General features: G+C 44.6%; 1 protein-coding gene across 1 annotated transcript in view; it reads left to right on the top strand.

Moving 5' to 3' along the window:
* LOC124615806 (junctophilin-1) overlaps positions 1–24545 on the top strand; it is an 873471-nt gene that overhangs the window by 638956 nt on the left and 209970 nt on the right. Inside the window, exon 8 of the mRNA XM_047143946.1 lies at positions 17323–17625. Coding sequence (XP_046999902.1) covers positions 17323–17625 — 303 coding nt within the window. The remainder of the gene's footprint in view (positions 1–17322; positions 17626–24545) is intronic.

The raw sequence follows: 24545 nt of genomic DNA, 5'->3' as shown, positions 1-24545 counted from the left end.
CAAAATCGAAAATCGATCTTTTTTGACCTGAACCACGGTGTGGTTCCCTGAAGTAATAGAACCCAGTATGTTGTCTTGGACGGCGAGAGTTCACGGGAGACAAGGATATCGTTAAGAGCACCCCACCCCGGTGGAGTGTGGTATGACCGCTCTTGCGCCCTATAAACATAAATTATCTGACAGGTATGGTGATTAGCAGTCTGTGGCTGTTTGCTGATGACGCTGTGGTGCACGGGAAGGTGTCGTCAATGAGCGACTGCGGGAGGGTTCACGATAATTTGGACAAAATTTCTAGTTATTTTGATGACTGGCAGGAAAAACATAAGTAATGCAGGTTAGTAGAAAAGCAATCCTGTAGTGTTGGAATACAGTATTAGTGGTGTGCCGCTTGACAAAGTCACCTCGATTAAATATCTACTCGTAAAGTAGTAAAGCGATATGAAATGGAACGAGCACCTAAAAACGTCAGCAGGGAAGGCGAATAGTCGGCTTCGGTTTGTTGGGAGAGTTTCGGGAAAGTAGCTCATCCGCAAAGGAGACTGCGTACAGAACACTTGTCCAAACTATTCCTGAGTACTGCTCGAGTATTTGGGATTCGTATAAGGTAAAATTAAAAGAAGACATCGAGGCAATTTAGAAGCATGCTGCTTGACTTGTTACCGAGATTCGAACACGGGAGTATTTCGTGATCTCAGATGGATCTTCTCGCGAAACACTATTGAGAACCTGTAGTGAACAGATATTTGCTGCTAACTACTGAACGATTCTACTGCCGCAATGTAAATATGTGTAAGGACCGCGAAGACAACACAAGAGAAATTAGGGCTCGTACGGAAGCATGTAGACAGTCGTTTTTCCTTCGCTCCTTTTGCGAATGGATGACTAACAGTAATACACGGTACCCTCCGCCGTACACCTGACGCTAGCTTGCGAAGTATGTACGTAGTTGCAGATGTAGATACATGCGGTTTTCTGGAAACTGGTTTTGTAAATGGGTACGTTTTCATCTGCCCTCCCCCCCCCCCTTTCCCCTCCCTCCATGTTATTATAAAAGAACCCGTATACTCGACATGTCATACACGCAGACAACTGTAAATAGCTGCGTAAAGGCCTGGTCCGTCGAATTTCTGAGGAGGAAGATTAGTATCGACACAGACAGCATTACGGGCGGAACTCGTTCTTGGTCGGATAGGGTGAGAGAATAACGAGTAACCGCAGCGTCACCCTTAAGTGCTTTCCGCGAACCGCACTAAAACTATGTCGGAATCAACCCTGTTGATATAGAGTTGGAATTAATTTGGTTAAAGGATCCGATATACGATGCAGAAGTATAGTTAGTTTTTCATCATTCCCTCTCTTTCGTTGACCTGTCCTTGGGTGAAACAGAACCTCACGAATAAAGTTATACCGTAGAAAGCATCTCCGCCCTGTGCAGGAGCACAAGCCTCACATCTGTGGTCCGTCAGTGTATATGCCGCAACGATGACCCCCTTTAATAGACTGAGTCCACGTAACTTCAAACAAGAGATTTTTCACACATTCGCGTGGTTGATTCTGATGTTCCTTGAGTTAGCAAGCATGACTGCTCTGTAATTAACATCTGCTTACGAATAAATGTAAAGGTAGAAAATAACATACTAAATAAAAATTAATAAAAAAAATAGAAAATAATGACTTAACGACAATATTAAAGGAGGATACGTGTAAGTGGATATGAACGAGACTGCACTATGTGTTCCAAAACGTTAAGAATTTTAGGATTGGAGGGTTCCAACACCTTAACAGAATTCAGAACTGACCCAGAAGCTGAAGAATGTATCTTTAAACATTGCAAGTATGAACAAAGGAGACAGCTAAATATCTTTAGAAAACGCTAGATAGCAACCACACTGACAGCGAACAGATTTTAGTCTTTTATGTAGATGCTAAAACAAATCAACTTTTGTATAACACATCATATCCTAACACAAAATTTCAAATGTGTTGGCACGTCTCAGGATTATGCTGTTTAAAGGGAGTAAAATAAGTAAAAACATCGAGAAATTGGAAAAGTCCTCACACCTCGTATCAAACAACTCTACACATGTGTTATATGATTCTCCGGAAGGCCGAAGGTACATGCTACGATGCTTTTGTTCTGAACCCCTTGTTACTTCACGAATTTTATAATTTATAACCTGTAGTATACTACACAGCACTACACCATACCACACTTCGCAGTTGCCGTCAGAAACAAAAATTTTCGGATTTTTTCTGGGTTGTTAGCATCTGCTGAATATAACTGGGGATTCAGAGGTGCTGTGATGTGATGCCACTCAAGGTGTAGAGTGCAGGAGAGAGGTGGTTGCCCCTCCTGGTCATCTGTAAGGCTCATCTCCTCAGTGCTCTAGCGAGGAAGTGGTGGTTGGGTCTTCTCCCGTGGTGCATCTCGTTTTCATGATGCATGCCCTCTTATTGGTCGTGTGTCGCCCATGTAGGCTTGCACTTCGTAATCCGACATTTGGCTCTCAGCAAGTTCAGATTATGCCTCAGTTCCTCATTCCTTATTGTGCTATGGAATGGTATATTACCAACGAAGTTTCTGTTTGCCCTGTAACGAATTACTTGTTGTCGCACTCCCAGACAATGTGATCCAGCGTGCCGACTGCTCCACAGCCACTGACATGTTGGCGTATTTGTAGTAAACAGCTGGGATGTGGACCACGTGCCGATAGGTAATGTATATGTCCCTCGGCGGGCGGCAAGTGCTCTGTTTCCTTATTGGGCGTGGCTCATGATTCTGGCGACACAGAAAGTGAGCGAGGCCTGAAACTACGCTGCGCACACATTAAAAAAATTGTTGAACCAATACTTCGACGCATTGCAAAGCGACAGTCTGGTGCCTCACTCGTCACGGGTGGCCGAACCACTCAGCAAGGAGAGAAACTTGAAGACAGCAATGCTCAGGACGCCGCGACGGCTAACTGAACCATCGTGTACTTGCGTGGCACCTAGCAAACGCTACAGACAGGTACAGTATCATTCAGCTGTCATCAACAACTGACATAAGTAGATTTCGGTGTGACTCAAAAATTAAGAGAGGCGAAAACAGTATTCAACTTTCCAGCATAGAAATACCAACCTGCATCACAAAACATCATTTACAAGGGAGAACTGAAGAATATGACACAAGAAGAGGAAGCTTATGACATTTAACAAAGTTATCCGCAAAAGTAGAGTAGAAAAGGTAACGAGACGCCTACTTTAGGTTCCGTAAGTGTAAAGGCAAATGATGTATTTCTGAGATGAAAAAATAGAAGCAAAATACATCACTATCATTGTGCCGAAGCTCCGAAAGGGAGAAAACCATCCGTGAGCGCATTTCTTCCCGTTCAGAACCGAAATGAAATCCTCTACAAAACATCTACAGCTCACAAGTAGGAATAATAATAGTGGAAAGATCGAGGTAATAATGGTCTAAGACAGGATTGGAGTTTATCATCACACTTAATCAAATTGCGCGCCGAAGAAGCACTGAAGAAAGTGAAAGAAAATTACAGAGGACGAATGGGTGTGCAAGGGAAACAGGCAACAATGTGAAGGTTTGCAGACTGCGTAGACATTAAGGATAGCCGACAGGAAGAGTTAAAACGTATAATGAAAAAATGGTTAAAAGGGCTCTGAGCACTATGGGACTTAACTTCTGTGGTCATCAGTCCCCTAGAACTTAGAACTACTTAAACCTAACTAACCTAAGGACATCACACACATCCATGCCCGAGGCAGGATTCGAACCTGCGACCGTAGCAGTCGCGCGGTTCCGGACTGAGCGCCTTAACCGCGAGACCACCGCGGCCGGCAACGTATGATGAAAGAAATGAACAGTATAGTTGGTTGGTTGGTTGGTTTTTGGGGGAGGAGACCAGACAGCGAGGTCACCGGTCTCATCGGATTAGGGGCGGATGGGGAAGGAAGTCGGCCGTGCCCTTTCAAAGGAACCATCCCGGCATTCGCCTGGAGCTATTTAGGGAAATCACGGAAAACCTAAATCAGGATGGTCGGACGCGGGATTGAACCGTCGTCCTCCCGAATGCGAGTCCAGTGTGCTAACCACTGCGCCACCTCGCTCGGTACAGTATAGTTAGTTTATAATATGACTAAGAGGTAAACAAAGCAAAGATGACTATGATGAAGAGTAGTAGAAATAAGAATAACGAAACGATAACACCAGAACTGGACACGACACTGTTCTGGAAAAAGTCGAAGAATCCTCCCGTCTACGAAGTGAAAATAGACACGGTACCCGAAACAAGAAAGATACCAGAAGGATTATTTGAAAGAATACACCGCCATTTGACTGTATATGTCTGTATATTACTTGTGTACAATCTAGACCTAGGCTTTCACGCCGTTATCGAGTACAACGATCTTTTTACACCATACCGTATTTTGCTGTGTACTGTGCAGGATGACAAATTCACAGTTGAACAAACTTGCTGAACTGCGTATTTGTCATCCTGCACAGTACACAGCAAAATACGGTAATGGTCTAAGATCAATATATTCGGTAATGGCGTGAAAGCCGAAATTTAGATTGTACACTAGAAATGTACAGAAATATACAGTCAAACAACGGTGTATTCTCTCAAAAAATATTGTATGACTGTGACTCAGGAACGTCGCAAAATTTATACCAGAAGGAGTTTGGCACCGGGAAATAAAACTTTCTTAAATTAGATGGGGCCTTCAAATATTGCTTTAAACTTCAGAAAAAAAAAGTTGCAGCGACTGTTTCAGAAGAAAGGTCAGCTGCTATGGCATCCAGAAGTACACTGCCTGAAAAAAAAATGGTTTGAAGCACCTAGAAGGCGTGGTCGGATATCGTCGAAAGGACAATGTTTTGAACTGGAGTGTCAGTGCTGACTCGGTTGGTTCATTTTTGGCTCCTGGAAATAGCCGCGTTGTGTCAAGTACTAGGGGAGAGACGTTGCAGATGGAGCTGGCGGTATTAACGCAGAGGCGGTGGCCGCCGTCACAACAACCCCACACCCGCAGCCACGCCCACACGCCGAGCCTCAGCTGGGGCGGCAGCCGCAGCCACACCCACGCCGGTGGCCTTCGCAGCGCCAACAGGTGTCCCGCTGCTGGCCGGGTGCGTGGGCGGCGCGGCCCCGCGCACAGCGTGGGCGGTGTCAGCTGTGAGGCCGGCCTCCCTTTAAAACAGAACTGCCACGAGGCAGCGGGCAAACCGCTGTACAGCACTGACCTCCACTCGCCTCGCCCCAGCACCGGGTCCCAGCTCAGACACCGGGACCCACCTACAAGAAAACGACCGTCTCAGTCACTGCCAGCGCAGATCCTGAAAACATAAATCTCTCGAAAACGTAGCTTGTGTTTGCTACATACGATATCCCGAAAACCGCGGTTTCCCTGTTGTCTTCCGGGCGGTGTCTCACAGCTTGTGCTTTCTCCCCCTGCTCCCCACACTGTAATATCAATAACAGCTATAGTAATAATGTATTAAATATTAAAATATAACATTAAATAATAATAATAATAACAATAATATGTTTACAGTACCACTCGCTGCAGCCTCACTTGAAACAAATTCCTATTTAGAAAATTACATAATTTTAAAAGCATACGTCTGAAAATTTGAAAAGTCCTTGTGTGTGATTTTAGAACATCAATAGCAAAAAAGTGTCACAACTTTGAGAACGTCCCAATTTTCGGGATATGAAATCGAAATGAGCGCTAACTATTATCGGCATTTCACCTAAAATAAAGTTCCTGACCTCGAACGCTCAAAGCCGCACGAAAATGTGGTCAGAATATAAATCGCACATCCCAAAAACAGCGAATGAGCTATTCGCATTCAAAACTGCGCGTCATACCAAGAGACGAAATTGAATTCAAGCTCTAAGAGAGGAACTGTGGTAAGACGAAGAAACAAAACATCGATATAATACGACGAAAAGCACAAATATTTAACATCTGAACAACAAACTTTTTTCACTGACCTCATAATTTTGCACAACTGCTCAGTCTTCAAAGTGCAGATGCGGCATATCAGTAAAGAGGTCAAAGCAAAGTGGAACAGAACAATATGAAAATGCATTCAATCCGTCTGGTATCATACGCCACACTAAATACATTTTCAAACAATTATGTTGGTATGTCAACGTCATAACAAACATATTGTATCATAGGCTGAGTGGTCGAGGTCATGCACGTCCGTTGTTCACTGAAATTGTGGTGATACGTCTGGAGAGAATGGCTATGCTAGTATATAATTGGGGAAAATGCTGTTGCCTTGAGTCGATTCTGCTACCAATCGAGAAAGACAGTCTACCTCTTATTATTTTCTTGGTAGAGGGTCGTTGCCATAATGTCGTCTTTACTCAACGTTCTTTTATTTTCCAGTGCTACCTAAGATCTCTGGAACAGTGTTGGAGTTACTGGCAGTGGGTATGGTCAGCCTGTGAACGAGTGACCTTTTCTAGCTGAAATGTTCTCTGCAGTCACCATGGTCGGTATGCAAACGCATCCGTATCGACAGGCCCCAACGCAAGGCACTGGAAAGTATCCTGCGTTAAACGCAGGTTGCAGGTTGGAATTTTCTGAAATTTCTTCCCACATTCGAGACTCTTAGTTTCGTGTAATTGTACTCTCCGAAAGTTACCTCAGAACTCTTGGAATTGGTATATCGCTTATAGCAGGGTGTCTACCGCACCAAGAATCTTAAAAAAACCGGGAAATAACAGGGATTTTTGCCCGTCTTTAAAAATCCGGGAAAAACCAAGGAATCTGATTTTTAAGTCTTAATTCTATATGTTTTAAATTAACATTTTGGAATGAACCCTACCTATTGTTTTGAAGAGGAATTAAATTTATTATGGCAGTGAGTAAGTTCTGTGGGCGATATTTTGTGACTTCACTTCTTCAAACACGGCGTAACATATCCGGATAATTTTATTTTTTTGCTTAATCTCGTTCGTTTTCGGTAAACTTCGATTATAAAGTAGTTAATATTCCTGATGGAGTATGCAGTACAATAGCTACGCGCACGTGACACAGTCATGGTATGTTGAACGTAATTAAACGCAAAACAAGTGTGCCAGTCTCATAAAACAGCAGGATTAGAGAACAAGATGACCCCACAACCCGCAGCGCAGGAGAAAAAACATAGTTGCGAGTGGCCACATTGTTTGTTACTCGCCGCTGCGTGTAGTCCAGTCTTCTTTTTTTGCTGCTGGACTGTGTCGAGCAATGATTGTGTACTGAAAAAAGTTAACTTATAGTACGTTGATACAATTTAAACAAAATTTAGTACGTTAACTGTATTGTTAATTAGAGTACAAAAGTTGTGTTGTAGTCTGCAGAATTAATGTCAGGTAATTTGATAACCTTTAGTTTCTTGTTGCCTTATGTATCGATTTGTAAGAATGATTTAATGCGCATTAAAATGCTAGTGTAGTAATAGTAGACACGTGGAGAGAAATCACTGAATAAGTTTTGAAGCCGATGCACAGTGAAGGAATGCTTTATCTGTATACATAACACACTATTAACTGCGGTACTTACGAATTTTTTTTAACCAGCCAAGAATTCAATTCACGTGGGGCGCGGTAAACTGGTGTGTTTTTCCTAAGGTGGTCAACAAAGTAGGACTAATTATTGAATTAAAATTTTTTTGCGGAAAAACGATAAAAATCCAATTTTTTAAACTATTTAAAATAAATTAAATCCAACATTTAAACAATTAGTTGTCTTCATGCTGGCAACAAACACTACTACATAGAATTTGCTGTGTATTATGGCACTTACTGAAATGTCAACCACTAGATATAATCCATTTTATGAGTTGGAGTATCCTTGGGTTTTGGCCCATCCAAAATCTAAAATCCCTGCAGGTTGCACATGGTGTCATAAAAGTATAAACGTAGGATCAGTGGGAAGAACTGCCCGCCAGAGTAACACTAAATGAAATCGGCTCAAGCATTATCTCGATACGTCAACAAAAAGTGTGAAATTAAATGTATTTTTCAAACAATTACCGGAGAATACTGCAGAACGTGGTGCGATATTTTAGAGGATATAATTATTATTGAATTTATCCGACAAGCATGTACAATGTCCATTATTCCAATACGTATTCCCTTTGCTAGAAGGCAGAGAAGGATCAGTGACAGTACAAATGTCCAGTTCTCAACAAAATCACATCTGAAACACCAGAACCAGCCAGACTGTCAACAAGTGGGCTCAAGAAATTTGTATTACAGGAGAATGTTAACAAAAGCAGAAATATCGTGTTGCTTGATTGCAGCTGATTAACGTTTCTCTTTTCGAGGCGCAGCAGCCGCTGCTACAAATTTTAAAACTACTTTACCTGATAGTGAAATTGCAACTAAAATGCAATTAAAAAAGGACAAATTAGCATATACCACACCACAGGGCTTATCTATGTATTTTCGAAACTAAATTGCAGCAGATCTTGAAATATGTTCTTTTATAATAGTTGGTCTTGATGAAAGCTTAAATCAGGTGTCCCAGCGCCAATAAAAGGATAGCCTAGTACGCTATTTCGACCAGAAGCTTGGGCTGGTACTAACATATTCTTCTGTTTTTCTCAACAGCACTAAAGCAAATAATCTGAAAATCGGTTTGAAAAGAATAGGAGAAGTTAATTTGAAAAAAAAGTCAGTTGTCTATGAATGATCCAGCAGTAAACTGAAAGGTTTGAAGGAAACTTAATTCTGAGCTGAGGGATAAAGTCCTAGTAGTGCTACTCTCATTGATGTAGATAGTTGTGGCTTGCATGTGGTACATGGTGCTTTTAAAGAGGGCATGAAAGCTACACATCGGAAAATAACAGAATTTTTGAGGAGTTCACATTTTCTTTTCAAAGATTTCATGCTGATGGCATCGTGTTTTCTTCTAAAGTTTGGTTCAGTTCGATGGGATAAAAATGTGAGAGTAGCCACGAAATCAAATATAAAGCTAGGTTTCTGGAAAAATTGGATTGAAACAGTTGAGAAAGAAGGTTCAAAAAATCCTCTGGACAAATACAATCATAATTTCAAAGTTGTCGCAAGCGCTCTGAAAGATGAAATTCTCCCAGCAAAGTTATCTTTTGTTATTACGGCTGCAACATTAGTTGACCCCGTTTTGACACTCTTTCAGTCAGAAAAGCCGACGGTAGCTTTCCTTTACTTACATATCTAGAAACTTCTGTACTGGACAGAGTTGTAAAGAAAAGTGTGTTAGACAATAGAACTTAAAAGTTGGTCTTCCATCACATCCGCATATGTTACCAGCCAACGAAATCAACTTACGTTTCCAAACTAACCATGCTTTAAAAACCGAAGTGAAGAATTTTTCAGAACTACAAGTGCTGCAGGTTCGAAATCAGTGCCGTGAAGCGTATTTGGCCATCCTTAAAAAACTGATGGATAGATCTCCTGTTTCTTTTAAGTTGACGAGGCCATCTCTTGTCTTGACCCAGGTATTATAGCAGAACAGCCAGCAACAGATGAGCAGTAACTTGTGTCTTGTTCAGATGCGTTAAGTTGCCAGGAGCTGTGGTTCTCGGGAGCAAAAGCAGACAAAATAAAGCAAGATATCTGCAAGTTGCCTGATCCAACTGAAGCAATAAATAATTTAAATTCGGACACACAGACTGAATAAATTCTGGTTTTCTCTCATCGCAGACCAAATTTCCTTTCAATTGTGAAGATGGTACACTCCTTTCTCACGAAAATTCTGCCATTGAAAGAGGTTTGTCCGTTAATACAGATTGCTTAGCAGAGAATCAACACGAGGAAAGTATTTTTACTTTCCAGGCTTCTCACAACGTTGTACAGAATGCTGATTGTGTGTGCAGTGTTTGAGTCCCTAAGACCCTCATTCACGCTGCACATAATACTCGTTCAAACTATGTGGAATGTATTAAGAAGAAAAAAAGAAGAAGAGAAAAACAAGACAGATGGACACGAAAGGCAAAAAAGGCTACTTTAAGAGAAATAAGAAATAGAGACCAAAAGACAAAAATTTCTACGAGAAGCAGCACCTTAAGCAGCAGAAACAGATGCAGAAATTAAAGCTCTGCCACAAAATTTTTAAAATGGATTATAGTTAAATGTATATAATATTTTTATTTTATATTTTCTTTCTAAAGATACTCTGATGTATAATGGATATTTATATGAAAACAGTTTAGCGAATGGACTAATTTAAAAAAATATATATAAATATTATGAAGACCCATTAAAATTTATGTGTAATCAAAGAAAAGCACACATGTTCGTGAAAAGTGTAATGTTTCTAAAATAGGAAGACTGTGTAGCTACGTTTACTAAGTTAATTCAAAAAAAAATTCAACTGCATTTATTTGCGAGGGAGGACTAACAATGGTTTTCGAACTGAACCTGTAACACGGTCTAATTAATCACATTTTAACAATATTTACGTAACCACTTTTTGTTTTTATAAGTATTATATAACAGTTGTGCTTATCGCAGAATATAATACTTTTTTTGAAATAGTGTACAGAATATTTTGATCTACCATGTTAGTTAACTGTTAGTAGCTAGATTCTGCAAGTATTTTAATGGGGAAAATTTTTTTATCAATTTTGTTACTAAAATAAATGACAAAGTAGGATTTCTCTATGGCTTGTGCATTCTAGTAATAACATGTGAATATCAAGCTGGAATATGCAAAAGACATTTCCTTCCTACCTGAAAAAAGTCTTTCGTAAGGTTCAATGTGACTTCAAATGAGTGTGGCAGTTGACAATGTAAAATCCTTGAACAGCTAATCTTCTTCTTCTTCTTCTTCTTCTTCTTCTTCCGTCATGCATTAGGCTTTCCCTCAGCCTGTTGCAGCTACACCTGGTCCTTCCATCTTTCTGCAGGTCTTCCAATGCATCTTTTACCTTGCGAAGTATATCGCCAAAAAGTAGTGGTAATCTTGATTTGTCCATTCGTAACAAATGGGATGTCCATTTTCGTCGGTATTCGTCAGTCTTAGTGCTTATACCGAAAATATTTAATTCCGTCCTGATATCTGTATTTCTTTTGTAGTCTAGCTTGTATTCTGCTATGTAGCTGAGGAACTTCATTTCATTGGCTTGTAATCTTATTTTGTCTTTCTTTTTCATTACCCAAGATTCACTTCCATATAGTAATGTTGGTATTCACATAAGTTTTAAATATGTTTCTTTTCTTACTTTACATTGGAGGGCTCTACTGATAGTGCCATTTAAGTATTAAAATTTCTCAATTTTGTCTTTTTCATCTAGGTCTCCCCTGCACGACAGCATGGTTCCTAGAAATTTGAACTTGCTCTATAATCTTGTTGTCTATAATTATTTTATTTCTTACTGGATTTTTCCAACAGCAAGCCATGGCTTTTGTTTTTGTATTGATATTGACATATTATATATGTTTCGTATAGTTCATATGCAGCTCTCTGCAGTCTATCTTCATTATTCGAAATTAACACTTCGTCATCTGCGAATAACGAAGTCATAATGTAATCTTTTTGGTTGAAGTTATATGTATAGTCCTTCAGTTTCATTCTCCATTGGCGTATAATGTCGTCAATGTATATATTAAAAAGCAGTGGAGAGAGGCTGCAACCTTGTCGAACTCCTAAATTAATAACCTTAGTTGTTTCTTCATTATCCCCAATTATTTGGATTATGGTAAACGTTTTTGGGAAGCAGTGATAAATTAATTGTTATATTTTGATTAAAGTTCAGTCTTGATCACATCATGTATGTTTTAATAATACAGGTAACCGGTTTCGGTTCTTTCTACAAAACCATCATCAGACCCATGGCTCCCTTAGGATGGTAGACGGAGCTCTCCTCGCTGCTACGCAGTCAACTGATAGAAAGAACCGAAGCCGGTTACCTGTATTATTAAAACATACATGATGTGATCAAGACTGAACTTTAGTCAAAATATTTGGATTATTGTATTGCCATAGATCTTTTGAACTACCTTTACAATATGTATTGGTACACCTCTTCTTATTAAAATTTTCGAACAACTAATAAAATATGCAACATATTAAAAATTAGAATTAATCCAGCCAGAAATTTGAAATTGGGTTTGGAGTAGACACGCTGAGTAGTCTTAGTGCGGGGGGAGTGTCATGACTTCCGCTCACAAAACACGTGCCTGTAATTACGGGAACTGCATCAGGCATCAGGTGCTGCAAACCTTCTGAATCGTAGCAGTGAGTTGTCAGATCCACGCCACGCAGAAATGCTGCTGTGTCGTGCTGCGCAGGTGAACCAGCATGATATTAAGCAGGTGGTCGTGACGGTTTGGCTCGTCAGTGGACACAAACAGTGATACGTGCAGCAGATGTTCGTTACTCATCTTGTAGTGGGATAGTACTGTATTCCTTCCCTTTGTTAACTTACAGCTGACTAAGCATATTTTTAACGTGTACACATCTTAGATAATTTAACCCATTAAATAACTGAGCTAGTCCCGCTACGGTTGCTTCGACAGAAGTATTTGGCAACTCTCCTCATCGTCTTTGATCAGCTACGAAGGTCATGTTGAATTTCTTTCTGACACAGTTGGTTTAGCATTTCATAAAAACATAGATTATAATTCACATAATGATGAGACATATGCATTTCTGACAGTGTATGGTTTTTATATTTCGAATAGAACCATTTTACAATTGACACTTTGCTGTAACGGGGACATTGATGCTTGACAATGCTCTGCGTATACAGTTACCTATAAATCATTCAACATAGTGAGCACGTGACGTTCAAGAACGAACTGCGGTTGACTGACGGCTGCCTCCTTTCTCTTGAATTACTGAAACTTCAACCACAAAGTTATCCAAATCGAAGAATAACTCCTGAAGTTGATGGAATTTCGAGAACTTTAACGCAATTGACGCGTCTAAAACAGAATGGATGTTACTCAAATATATAGTTTCGTTGTATCGTAGAGGTAACATGAACGCTGTTCCTACGAATCTCGCGTCTCCGTCGTGCGCATTACGGAAAGGGCATACGACTAAACTGACATGCAGCTTGAACCTCGGAAGCTGCACGCTTTTCGCCTGAAAGCATTGTGCCCGAATTGCTGTGGAACGGCCTTGCTCTGCCTGTGCAGCGGGCTATAGGCAAATGCGCTCCACTTGTCGCGTAACTTAAACATTCGGAAGCAACAGGTGGCCGACGCCTTGAGCGCCCCGTTAATTGTACTGGCTACCTATCACCTGCACCTAGTTGCGCCATACACATCTCGTGGTCTCCCTCCCAGAGAGAATTCGTAATTATTTTGTGAGGTAAAAGAAATGGTTGTTTGAAGCAGCAAACTTCTTACTAACGTACGGTCTACTTAAAACTGTTCCCCATGACTGGCTTGTAGTTTATCTTCATAATCATGGTGTTATTTTTATTATTTATTTTACACCGTCTTAACAGCGTGTCGGTAGCGATTCTCGTGGCATTTATTGGACAAGTCGTTGGCAGGTTTCCGTACGTATGTGGCAGCACATGTCTATGCACAGGTCACGCAATTCCCGCAATTACGGTCGGATGGTTTGTAGGCAAGGAACTGGCACCCGATGGCGTCCCAGATGGGTTTCACCAGTTTCACGCTAGGTGGATTTGGCGGCCAAGGTACGAACGTCAGTTCACTATCATGTTTGTCGAACCACTACATCACGATTGTGGCCTTGTGACGAGGAAGTTTACCTGCTGGAAGATGTCATCCACATCGGGGAATGCATCAAGTGTGAAAGTGGTCCACAATAATGTTTTTATAGTCTACTTCCTTATGATACCTTTCCTTTACCATGAAAGCCTAGTTTAATGTCCTCCATAGCGTAATATTGCCATCCCCCTCCCTTGCCAGGTACCGTCCGTGGCGTGGTGCATGTTTCGTGGGACCTGCTCGCCTGGACGACGGCATTCCCGGACACTACCACCGGCCTGAAATAGCAAGAAACGTGATTCATCGTAGCAGGAGACACGTTTACATGGATCCATGGTCCATTCTAGACAAACTCGATGATCCCATGCGCACTAAATTCGTAACTGACGCTGTCGTTGAATCTGATGTGTCGACAGAAGTGCCGACACAGTGTGATTTGAGGGGACCGCAATGCACGCTATAAACACACGAAGGATGGCGTGAAGTCTGAAACAGGATACGTAATGAATGCTATAAAGAAAAGTACGTAGCTTCTGGAATACTTAACTTTAATCCATCCTTTTGATACATCTGGAGATTGTGGCGATACAAGTGAGACTCTTTAGATACATGCAATGTTACTAATGGCGCCTTGCTGGGTCGTAGCCATGGACTTAGCTGAAGGCTATTCTAACTATCTGCTCGGCAAAGGAGCGAGGCTTCGTCAGTGTAATCGCTAGCTACGTCGTCCGTACAACTGGGGCGAGTGCTAGTCAGTCTCTCGAGACCTGCCTGGTGGTGGCGCTCGGTCTGCGATCACTAACAGTGGCGACACGCGGGTCCGACATGTACTAATGGACCGCGGCCGATTTAAAGCTACCACCTAGCAAGTGTGGTGTCTGGCGGTGACACCACAGAATCAACATGGGGACACATATGGGTCGTCTGCTGTGGAAGCCCATGTTCAACATATGCACACAACGGTCTACTCAGAAACACTTATGCCTGCACAATCATTGCACTGTGTCGTCAGATTTACTGTACTTCGCCACCTGTCCTGCTTTACAAAGCAGGCAGTCCTCCGACAACCACGTTCTGTGATGAAGGGTGGACGTCCAGAACCTTGTCACCTGCTCATGGTTTTATCGTTTTTTTAACCACTTTCCGTAAATGCTCATGACAGAAGCGCACGAATAACCAGCCAGCTTCGGCTTTTTCGAAATGTTCGTTCCACGCTCTGGGCATATCAATCTGCCCTTTGACAGTATCGCTCACGTCAGTGTAGTTCCCCATTGGCAGTCCGTATCGTCGCTAGAATGATTCATCATTTGGGGAAAATCTATATCGTATAGAGATTATTGTGGCATTGCTGGCCGAAGACCTCGAGGGGTTGTTGAGCCAAGTAATTTGAAAGGAATTCGTTGTTCCACCTACAATGTACACTTCCCACGCGGTGTATGATAACTGTGTCGTACGTGCATCTGCTGAGTGTAGATGACTGTAACGAAAGTGTCATTTTTATCTTGATTAATAATGAGGGACAGGAACGAGTGAAACTAGGGGCCGGTGCAGGAACTAGTAGTCTCGAATAGTACCTATGGAGACCGGGCTGAACGTGCCCATCAACAGGGTAATATGCCCTCACTCCATGAGATTCTGTGGAAAGGTTTGGAATTTATTGCCTGATAGTCGCACGAAACCTGGTTATCTGGAACTTCATACCACCACTTTTCACCCCCTTTCGGACAAACACTGATGCTGAATATTTCTTCCACCACCAGAATCAACTACCTCTGAGTCGAGTGACATCATAGAGGTGTGCGTTAGTGACTATCAATATTTTTAAAGTCCTGTATTACACCATATAATAATAATGTTATGCGGCGCAACGCACGGTGCAAATCTCTCATTTGGACGCCGCTTCGCCGACTTGTGTGTCCTCCAGCTAACAGGACCTGGAGTTCGAGAGGATCACCCATCCAAGTACTCAGATTGTCCGACATTTCTTAACTTCGGTGATCCAGTGAGAGCCGGCATATTGAACGTGGCAAGGCCATTGACTTCCAGTGTGCGGAAATGAAATTAATTACAACATTGTATAATTGTTGCACGAAGCTTAACCATTATCAACATATCCTTCAAATTATTTACTTTAAGCAAGAATTTTTTTTTAAAGAAGTGACAGTACCAGTGTACTTTTGTAACAACAAGAATATTTTTTAAACATAAACTGATTTTGAGTTATTGCTGCAGAGCATTTTTTTTTATGCTACGTTATGAGTTGTTTGAACTGGTTTGAAATGTAAATTACAGAAATTAAAGAGCATAATTGCAACCATTTCCACAAAATATATTTGCCCTGAAATAAGTCCAGTGCAACACAGAACAGTACTTCTCTCTCTGTTGCATGTCTCATATGTAGTTCCAAAGAGTCTGCATTGTAAGTCTATTTTCTTTGTAGTTTTGCACGATTTTCTGCAAGTGTCATTTTCGGTTCGTATTATATCTGAAGAACCAGACGTAGGAAGATAATACAACAGCACATTGTTGAGTATACAATTTCTTTTTTAAAATTATTTATAAGTAGAAAGAATATGTATTGGAGAAACAATTTGGTTTAAATGTCCTGCTATTGTCGTTCTAAACTGACCCCAAAAAAGAAAACGAAACCGCACATTTGTACAACACAGCGTCTTTCTCGCAGCTTGTTGTTAGAGAAAACCTGTTGTTTGAAAAATTTGTAGCGTATATTCGTCCAGTGGTTATTGCAGTATCATACACAAATCTTAAGTAAATCGGTAAAGAACTTTTTCAGATCTTTGATAACAACGTGTCTCCTATATATAAAGTGGACATGTATGTATTATATGCATTATGTAGCATATAATGGACCGAAAGTTTCTTAGAGCCTTACGGAAAACTTCGAAGTAAATCAGTGAAGAACTTCTCATGGGGTATGTGTTCCTGAATGTTTATTTAACTATCATGTAAAAATTTGAAAGTCAATCGGTTAACTTTAGCTCTCTCTCTCTCTCTCTCTCTCTCTCTCTCTCTCTCTCTTTCTCTTTATATATATATATATATATATATATTCCTGAATGTTTATTAAAGTATCATGTAAAAATCTGAAGTGAATCGGTTAACTTTTCGAGACGATTGCTAACAAAGCTTCCTTTTTATATATGTATGTGTTACAGAAATATGTAATGTAATGTCTGTTCGAACGTTTCTTAGAGTCCTGTAATGTCTGTTCAAACGTTTCTTAGAGTCTCGTATCACAATTTGAGGTCAGAAGTACTTTTCGAGATATCTGGTAACAACGTTCCCAGTTTATATATTAAATATATTTATGTATTTATTTTAGCGTATGTCCGTCTGAATGTATGTTACAGCATAGCGTAAAAATCTGTAGCAAATCCGTCAACAACTTTGAGATTTTTGGTAACAACGTCAAAGGACGTCCTGTCTTTATATAGAAGTGTAGATAATTTCCGTCCTGCATTAATTTAAATCGGCGAAGGAGACAGGCTGGTATGTAGGAGCGAGCAGAGGACGGAGCATTGCGTCAAACCTACAATGTATTAGGGGCGGAGATGGGACGGAACCTTTGCGGCACGGATGCAAAGTGGTGTAGGACGATAACGCTGAGACGTTCCTTTTCCGACAGGTGGGGAACGCCGTGTCGTACGAAGACGGCGTGCCAGTCGGGGGCGGCGGCGGCGGCGGCGGGAGCGTGGGTGGCGGCGGCGGGGGCGGCGGTTCGCTGCAGCGCAACACGCCGCACGTGAAGGCGGCGGCGGGCGGCGAGCCGCCGGGCTTCAGCTACCAGCAGACGATGACGGACCGCTTCGACCACTACAAGCGGCCGCCCAGCCGCGACTCCTCGGTGGACCGCTACGCGCGCGCCACCGCCTCCGCGCGGCTCAGCATGGCGCCCTCCTCCAGGCAGCCCTCCGTCGACAAGGCCGTGGTGCGTGCCCGCTGCTCTCCCTTTGCTTATTGTCGTATTCTTCACTTCTTCCCTTGTTACTTCCTTTTTCTTTCCAGTAGAGCTGTTGCATATCGTATGTGTTCGTTGCTACTGACAAGAGGAATCCGCTATAGGTCGTTCTCTGATACAGTCGAAACTTGGCGTGGTGAAAGAAGGGTGGCTATCGCTGCCGTCGTCGTCAGGAGTAAAAACCACTGACTGTCGCGACTGGCAGTGTTTTCGGCTCTGGCACCTAAAGCCGTCGGCACACTGACCGTGCTGTCGAACGTTAACGTCGAGCGTGCCAAGTTCAATGTACTGCTCAACGCTCGGGAATGATGCGACTTGTGCATACGGTACGTGGGCCCCAACCTGGTATACGCGATTGCAACGCACTCCAGCGGCAGTTGCGGGATGTTTCTAGTTCGGAATCACACTGTTTACTCAACAGGCGCGTGTAAAATTCCCACGTTAGCTCTACTAAAACGCACATTTCCTCCATCGTCCAATCAATAAGGACACGGGCTTATAAAAGTTCCATTACAAACAGTGCGTTACGAATTTGGAATACTTTTCCGCATAAGATAAACATTTCATCATTCCCACTTTTTAGTAAAACACCAAGGTCAGTCTTACTTGATCACTGTTGCTACCCAGTAGCAAAATCTTTGCAACATGCCAATTACGAAGCGAAAAAGAAAAAGGAGCAAAATATCTTTATACAAGTAGCGCAATCTGTCCTGCACATTATGCCAATCGGACAAAGTCACCCCTCAAAAAAAGGCGAACTTATATTTATATAACATCAAATATTATAGTATATACTTATATTAAACTAATAATAAAGTATCAGAACCTAATAAAAACGCGAATGTTAGGAAAAAAATTTGGTAGTGTCAAGACGCGAACCAGCGCCGCACTAAATAAGAGAGTGTAGGTCAGTTACGCTACTTTTTTTTTTATGAGTGTTCAGTTATGAGTAGGTGGAGACAAGGCGGGCAGGGATCGGAACCCGAGGCCTGGCCGCGATGTCTCCCCCTCCCGTCCCTGAATCACTCCCTCGAAGTAGCTTTTTGAGTTATTTTTATTTTATTTTATTATTTTTATTATGTTTTTTTACCAGGAACAAGGTAAATGAACAAAAGATCTTTATTGGTACAAACTTAAATACAACAGAAATGCCATCCTTCCGGCGAAAATAACACAAGACATTATATTCGTACAAGGCGAGCAATTTTTGTTTTTATGAACAAGGTGTAGGAAAAAAAAAGAATAATAATACTGATATAAGCTAAGAGGCGTGAAGCAATATACAGTGGAGTGAGGGAAAAACCCGTGTTTTCTGGTATAGTGCATAAAGGTAAAGGAGGCGCGTGTCCATGCGCCTACTCCACTGTGGGTTACAATGTAGAAAGTAGCGCGGGGGGTCTCAGATGTCATCAGGGGGGGGGGGGGGGCGGGAGTGCTGTCGGCGTGTGGCACCATCCAACTGAGTGGGGGTGACGTAAAGATCGCATGTAGGTAATTGGCGAAGAAGGCGCGGTAGCGCGGTCGGTGTTCGACTTCACTGTGGGCGGTTTGTAAGTACTGCCAGAAATCAAGGCGTGATTTGTCGCCATCATTATACATGTAGGTGATCATCCATCCCTTGACCCATACAATCGCATGATTTTTGGTGGCGGGGAAATAAGTATCCTCAGGATGGATAAAAGTCCATGGGTCAATCGAGTCCGGCGGAACGCGGAGGTAACAGGCAACGAACTGTCGGGCAAGTTTCCAGACGTCACTGGTGGCAGCACAAGTCAGTCGATGGACATCGTCATCCACGAAGTGGCAAATGGAACAAAGTGGAGAGTCCATTAGTCCGATGGCGTGAAGACGATGACTTGGGGCGAATTTTTCATTTGCGACTTGGTACCATGTGGCCCGGACGTTGGAGGGAATAAAAGGCTGGTGGATGTGACGCCAAACCGTGGGCCACCGCGTGGACGGATGTCTCAGTTCGATATTGTTGCTGGATATGGAACGAAGGAGTGGGGTGTAAAAATCTTTAGGTCGAGGAGAACGCGTGGTCGGTAAGTGTGTGCGAGCATAACTGGACGATGAAATCAGAAATGTGCGTCAGATGGTGCTTGATGTGTCCGGCTGGTACTGGTGGTGTTATGGTCGCGGGCACAAGAATTTCCAGCAAGCTGCGCGTAAGGTAGGTGCCCCCGTGCCACTGCTTGTGCATGGTGGACATGTACAAGGACGCAGCGCGGAGTCGCACATTGACAAGGCCGAGGCCCCCCGCTCGCGGGGGAAGGGTGAGCGTGTCGTAGCGGACCTTAAAGAGCCTACCGGCCGTAAGGAAGTATCCGAAGGCAGCCTGGAGGCTGCGTCCAATAGTTGATGGCAGCGGGAGGACCTGTGCGATGTGGACCATTCTGGACGCCACATGTTGATTCAGGTACTGGACACGTTGTAAAGAATAGAGTCGTCGGAGAAGATTTTGTCGCACCGTCGTGCGGATAGTTTGGAGTGCACGCCGAAAATTGATGGCAGCGGAGCGGCGCACGGTGGAGGTGAAAATGATACCAAGGTATCGTAGTTTTTGTACACATGGGAGAGGTGCTAAGTCGTCGTGTGAGAGGCCGCGTCCAACGGGCATCGCCGCGGATTTAGCCACATTCATGTTACTGCCCGCTGCAGTGCCGTACGTTGATATCAAATAAAGTACCGTGTGTGTTTCACTCCGTGAGCGGATCAAGAGGAGGAGGTCGTCCGCATACGCACGACATCGAAAACTGTGCTGTCGCAGAGTGAGACCAGAAAAGTGGCTCGTCAGACTCCCGATGAGTGGCTCCCGGCTTATGGCATAGAGTAGGGTCGAAAGTGGGCAGCCTTGCCGTACGGAACGCCGGGTCGCCACTGGTCCCGCCACACGGCCATTCACCTGAATCAGCGATTCGGCGGTGCCGTACAGGCGCCGGATCACGTCTATAAAGGCTGGTGGAAAACCCATGCGGTTCATCACCGAGAACAGAAAAAGATGCCACACTTTGTCGAATGCGCTGTCAAAATCAATGGCAACCACTGCGGCGCGGAGTCTGCACGCCGCTGCCAGTGCAATTAAATCGCGACATTCTCCTGTGGCCGTTTGTATAGTAACTGAGCCGCCCGGAGATGTCTGTTCCGGGGATAGAATGCTGGGCAGGACCTTGCGGCATCGCGTTGCCAGTAGGCGCGTAAAAATTTTACGGTCTGCGTTAAGCAGTCAGGGGACGGTGATGTGCAGTCGTCACACCTGGTGTCGGTGTGTGGATGGGTATAATAATTCCCGTGACGAAGGACGGCGGTACGGCGTTCCCCATCGTCAGCAGTTCATGAAACATCGTTGTCTTCCGTGACGCCATTAGTGTGAAGAAAGCGCGATAAAATTCTATCGGCAATCCGTCGACACCAGGTGACGTATTCAGAGCACCTTTTTTGATTGCATCGTGGATTTCGTCACGCGTAATGGGCTCCATCAGCTCGTCCGCTTCGTCGCTGGTGAGGGTGCGAGTTACGTGTGGTAACAAAGACTCCTCAGTGTGGTTGTTGATAGTCTCCTCCTGGTACATTGTGCGGTAGTGGTCGAAAAAGGCACTGACGATTTCGGCCTGGCAAGTGACGTGCTGGCCGCGACAGGTGGTGATCTCGGTGATGAGTTGTTGTCGTCGATGTTTCCTATCGGAGGCGATATGATGCATGGTCGGATGTTCTTGTTCCGCCGAATCTTGACATCGGGTTCGCACCATAGCCCCCTGCAGTCTACGGCGTGTCAAAGTTACAATTTGCGTCTTAATCCTGCTGCGTTCCCTCTGGGTGTCGGGGATGGGCGGTTGGGCGTCCAGGTCGCTGAGAACGGCGTAGAAATACTCGGTAGTGTGCCGGCGCCACGTAGCAACTTCCTTTCCATACTGAATCAAAGTACGTGGAATGGCAGGTTTGGCACATTCCAGCCACCGGGTCAAGGTCGTGCAGTATGTAGGTAAGCGACGTTCACAGGTGGCCCGTGTCTCGGTAACACGTTGAAGACATTCGGGATCATGAAGATGGGAGGTGTTTAGCTTCCACGGTGCACGACTACGCCAGATCACTTGCTTGGGGAAGAGAATGTTGCAGATGTAGGCACAGTGGTCCGAAAAGGCCAGGGGCCAAAGTTCTGCACCTTGGACTGCAGGTGTGAGTTCCCGAGAGACGTAAATTCTATCAAGGCGGCTCGCGGAGTGACTCGTCTGGTAAGTATGTCCAGGCGCGTCGCCGTGCTGAACTTCCCAAGTGTCGCGGAGCAACAGATCTCGGACGACAAGACGCAGTTCTTGACAGGTATTGTAGTGGGGCACTTGATCTTTAGGGTGCAATACACAATTAAAATCACCCCCAAGCAAGTAATGGTCGCAGCGTCCAAGAAACAAAGGAGCGATTTTTTCTGAATAGAAGAATGCCCTGTCGCGTCTGCGGGTGGAGCCTGACGGAGCGTAAATGTTGACGATACGCGTCCCCATGACGGTGACGGCCATGCCTCTGGCAGATGGAAGGTATGTGATATCGGCCACGCTACGCCGCGTCCCAGGTGGTCACCAGGAGAAGGATAAGTGTTATATCCCGCGACGTCTGGAAGTGTGGCCAAGTGTACTTCCTGTAGTAGTGCGATATCGACGTCCGACGCCCATATCATCTCTCGCAGCAGTTGAAGTTTCACTGGTGAGCTAATGGTGTTAGTGTTGATCGTCGCTATTCGGTAGGTTTGGAGCCGTACCCCGCCGTGGAGGGGAACTCCACCAGCGGAGGATGAAGAGGGACGAGGCAACGGTGAGTCGTGCCGTACGCCACCTGACGACGTTATCAGCGGCGTAACGATGCTTCCGTCTGGGGTAACTCTGTCCCCAGCGTGTGGTCCGGGCCCTCATCGACGTCCTCACTCCACACCATTGAAGGCGCTGTCGTTGTGATGGTCGTACGTTCCACTTCGGTCGTAGGGGCGGAGGACGTCTCGGCGGCAGTCGCAACGGTGGAGTCCATTGGTTCAGGAGCACCTGAGCGAGCCAGTAGAGTAGGCATCGACACAGCCACAGTCGGCGTCGTGTTGTCGTCATTCGTATCATCAGGGGTAGGTGATCCGTTTCGTTCCGAGACCGTACGGCGCCTCCTCTTGTGCCTCCTTGGTGAACGTTGTTTGCGGGTTCGTCCCTCCGTGTCGGAAGACGGAAGGGAGTCGCGTCACTCTGAGAGGAATGCCGTCGCGGGAACGTCAAATGAAGGGGCGTCCATATGTTCAGGCAGGTGGGTGTCGGAAGTCGTCGCTGTTAGTAGTGGCGCCGGAGTAGCGTCAGGGTTTGAGCGCGACGTGTCGGCCCCGGCGGTATTCGTAGCAGCTGGGAGGGTCACCGGTACGTGGACCGATGGGCGGCGGCCGGTGGGAGGAGAAGAGAGCGCCGGTGCATAGGTGATCGGTAAAACCGTCGTCGGAGCCGGAGGTGCCACGGTAGCGGCTGGCAATTGGGTGATTCGTCGCTGAAGACACTCAGATCTGAGGTGGCCTTCATTGCCGCACCCGGAACAGGTCTTGGGTTGGCCGTCGTATATGACAACCGCGCGCCACCCGCTATTTTGCAGGTAAGATGGCACATGGCCATGGAGGTCGATGGTGATCTGCCGTACACCGTTAAGAACAGGGTACGTTTGGAATTGCGCCCAGCGTTCGGCAGTGTGGCCATATACAGTGCCATAGGGGCGGAAAGCCGCGATAACGTCTTCCGCCGGAAGCTCGAACGGGAGTTCGAAAACTCGTATGGTGCGCATTCCTAAGCCGGCATGGTCGACAGTGACCGCTCCGACATTGCCGTCGGCGTGGCAAAAGCGTAATCCATGGTTGGTGTCGCGAAGTATTCTTTCACATACCGCGTCATTGACGACTTTGTCGTACACAGTACTGCTTAATATGGACAAATGGATGCCCAAGATGTCGGAAGCTGGGATCTTAGCAACGTCACGTAGGAAGCGTTCCACTTCCAAGGCCTTTGGTCGTGCGTATTCGTTGCAGAAGTTGATTCGTAATGTTGATTTTCGAAAACGGTTGGTCATGGTTCTAGTGCGCGTAAGCGACACGTAAGTGACGGCCGCTGAAATGTAAACAACAGCGAGCGCGCGTGCTCCGCAGGCGGAAACAACAACACGTCCGCACTGCACGGCGGCGAAAGCCGGATTGTCCCCTAAATATATTATGTTACCCCTTGCATATATACATATAGGCTTTAAATGAATGCCAATATGGTGCCTCACAACTCTGTACTGAAGGGAGGCGGCATGCTTGTGACGTATGTGCCGTCGTGCCATCTCATTGGTCAACGCTCAGACGCACGCTCAGAATATCTGACATGTCACATATTGCTCTGCACGTTCGGAAAGACTCCCGAGTGTGCTATTCCACGCTGTGACGTCAGAAGCTCGGCACGCTCAAACGCTCAACGTTCGGATGCACGGTCCGTGTGCCGACGTCTAAAAAGAGAGATCCGAAATGACGCGTGCGTGGATGGTGAGTTGGGCAGCTCACAGCAGCTGCGGCCCGCTGCGGGACCGAGTGACGTGAGGTGGCGAGAGGGGCCGGTGACACGTTTGAGACTGCCGCTCCCGCCTCTCTACAAGCGTTAAGAAGCGTGCTTTACTTCCTTTCGGTATCCAAAGCCCTCCCCCACGCCCGGTTAATTGTGTACCCCTGATCTCTGTTTAAATTGTTGCTGTTTATTCTGGTCTCAGCCGCATAGAAGAAAATAATCCCGATATGTTGACGCATGAGCCTCGTGTTTCCAAACTGTATGTTGTGTCCGTTTTTCAGGCAATGCTCAACTATGGCCAACTAGACAAGCTCCTGTTTTTTAATATATCGCTCTGTGCTT

Source organism: Schistocerca americana, chromosome 5 (assembly GCF_021461395.2).
Source record: "Schistocerca americana isolate TAMUIC-IGC-003095 chromosome 5, iqSchAmer2.1, whole genome shotgun sequence".
Lineage (NCBI taxonomy): Eukaryota > Metazoa > Arthropoda > Insecta > Orthoptera > Acrididae > Schistocerca > Schistocerca americana.
This window is presented reverse-complemented; position numbering and strand designations above follow the sequence as displayed.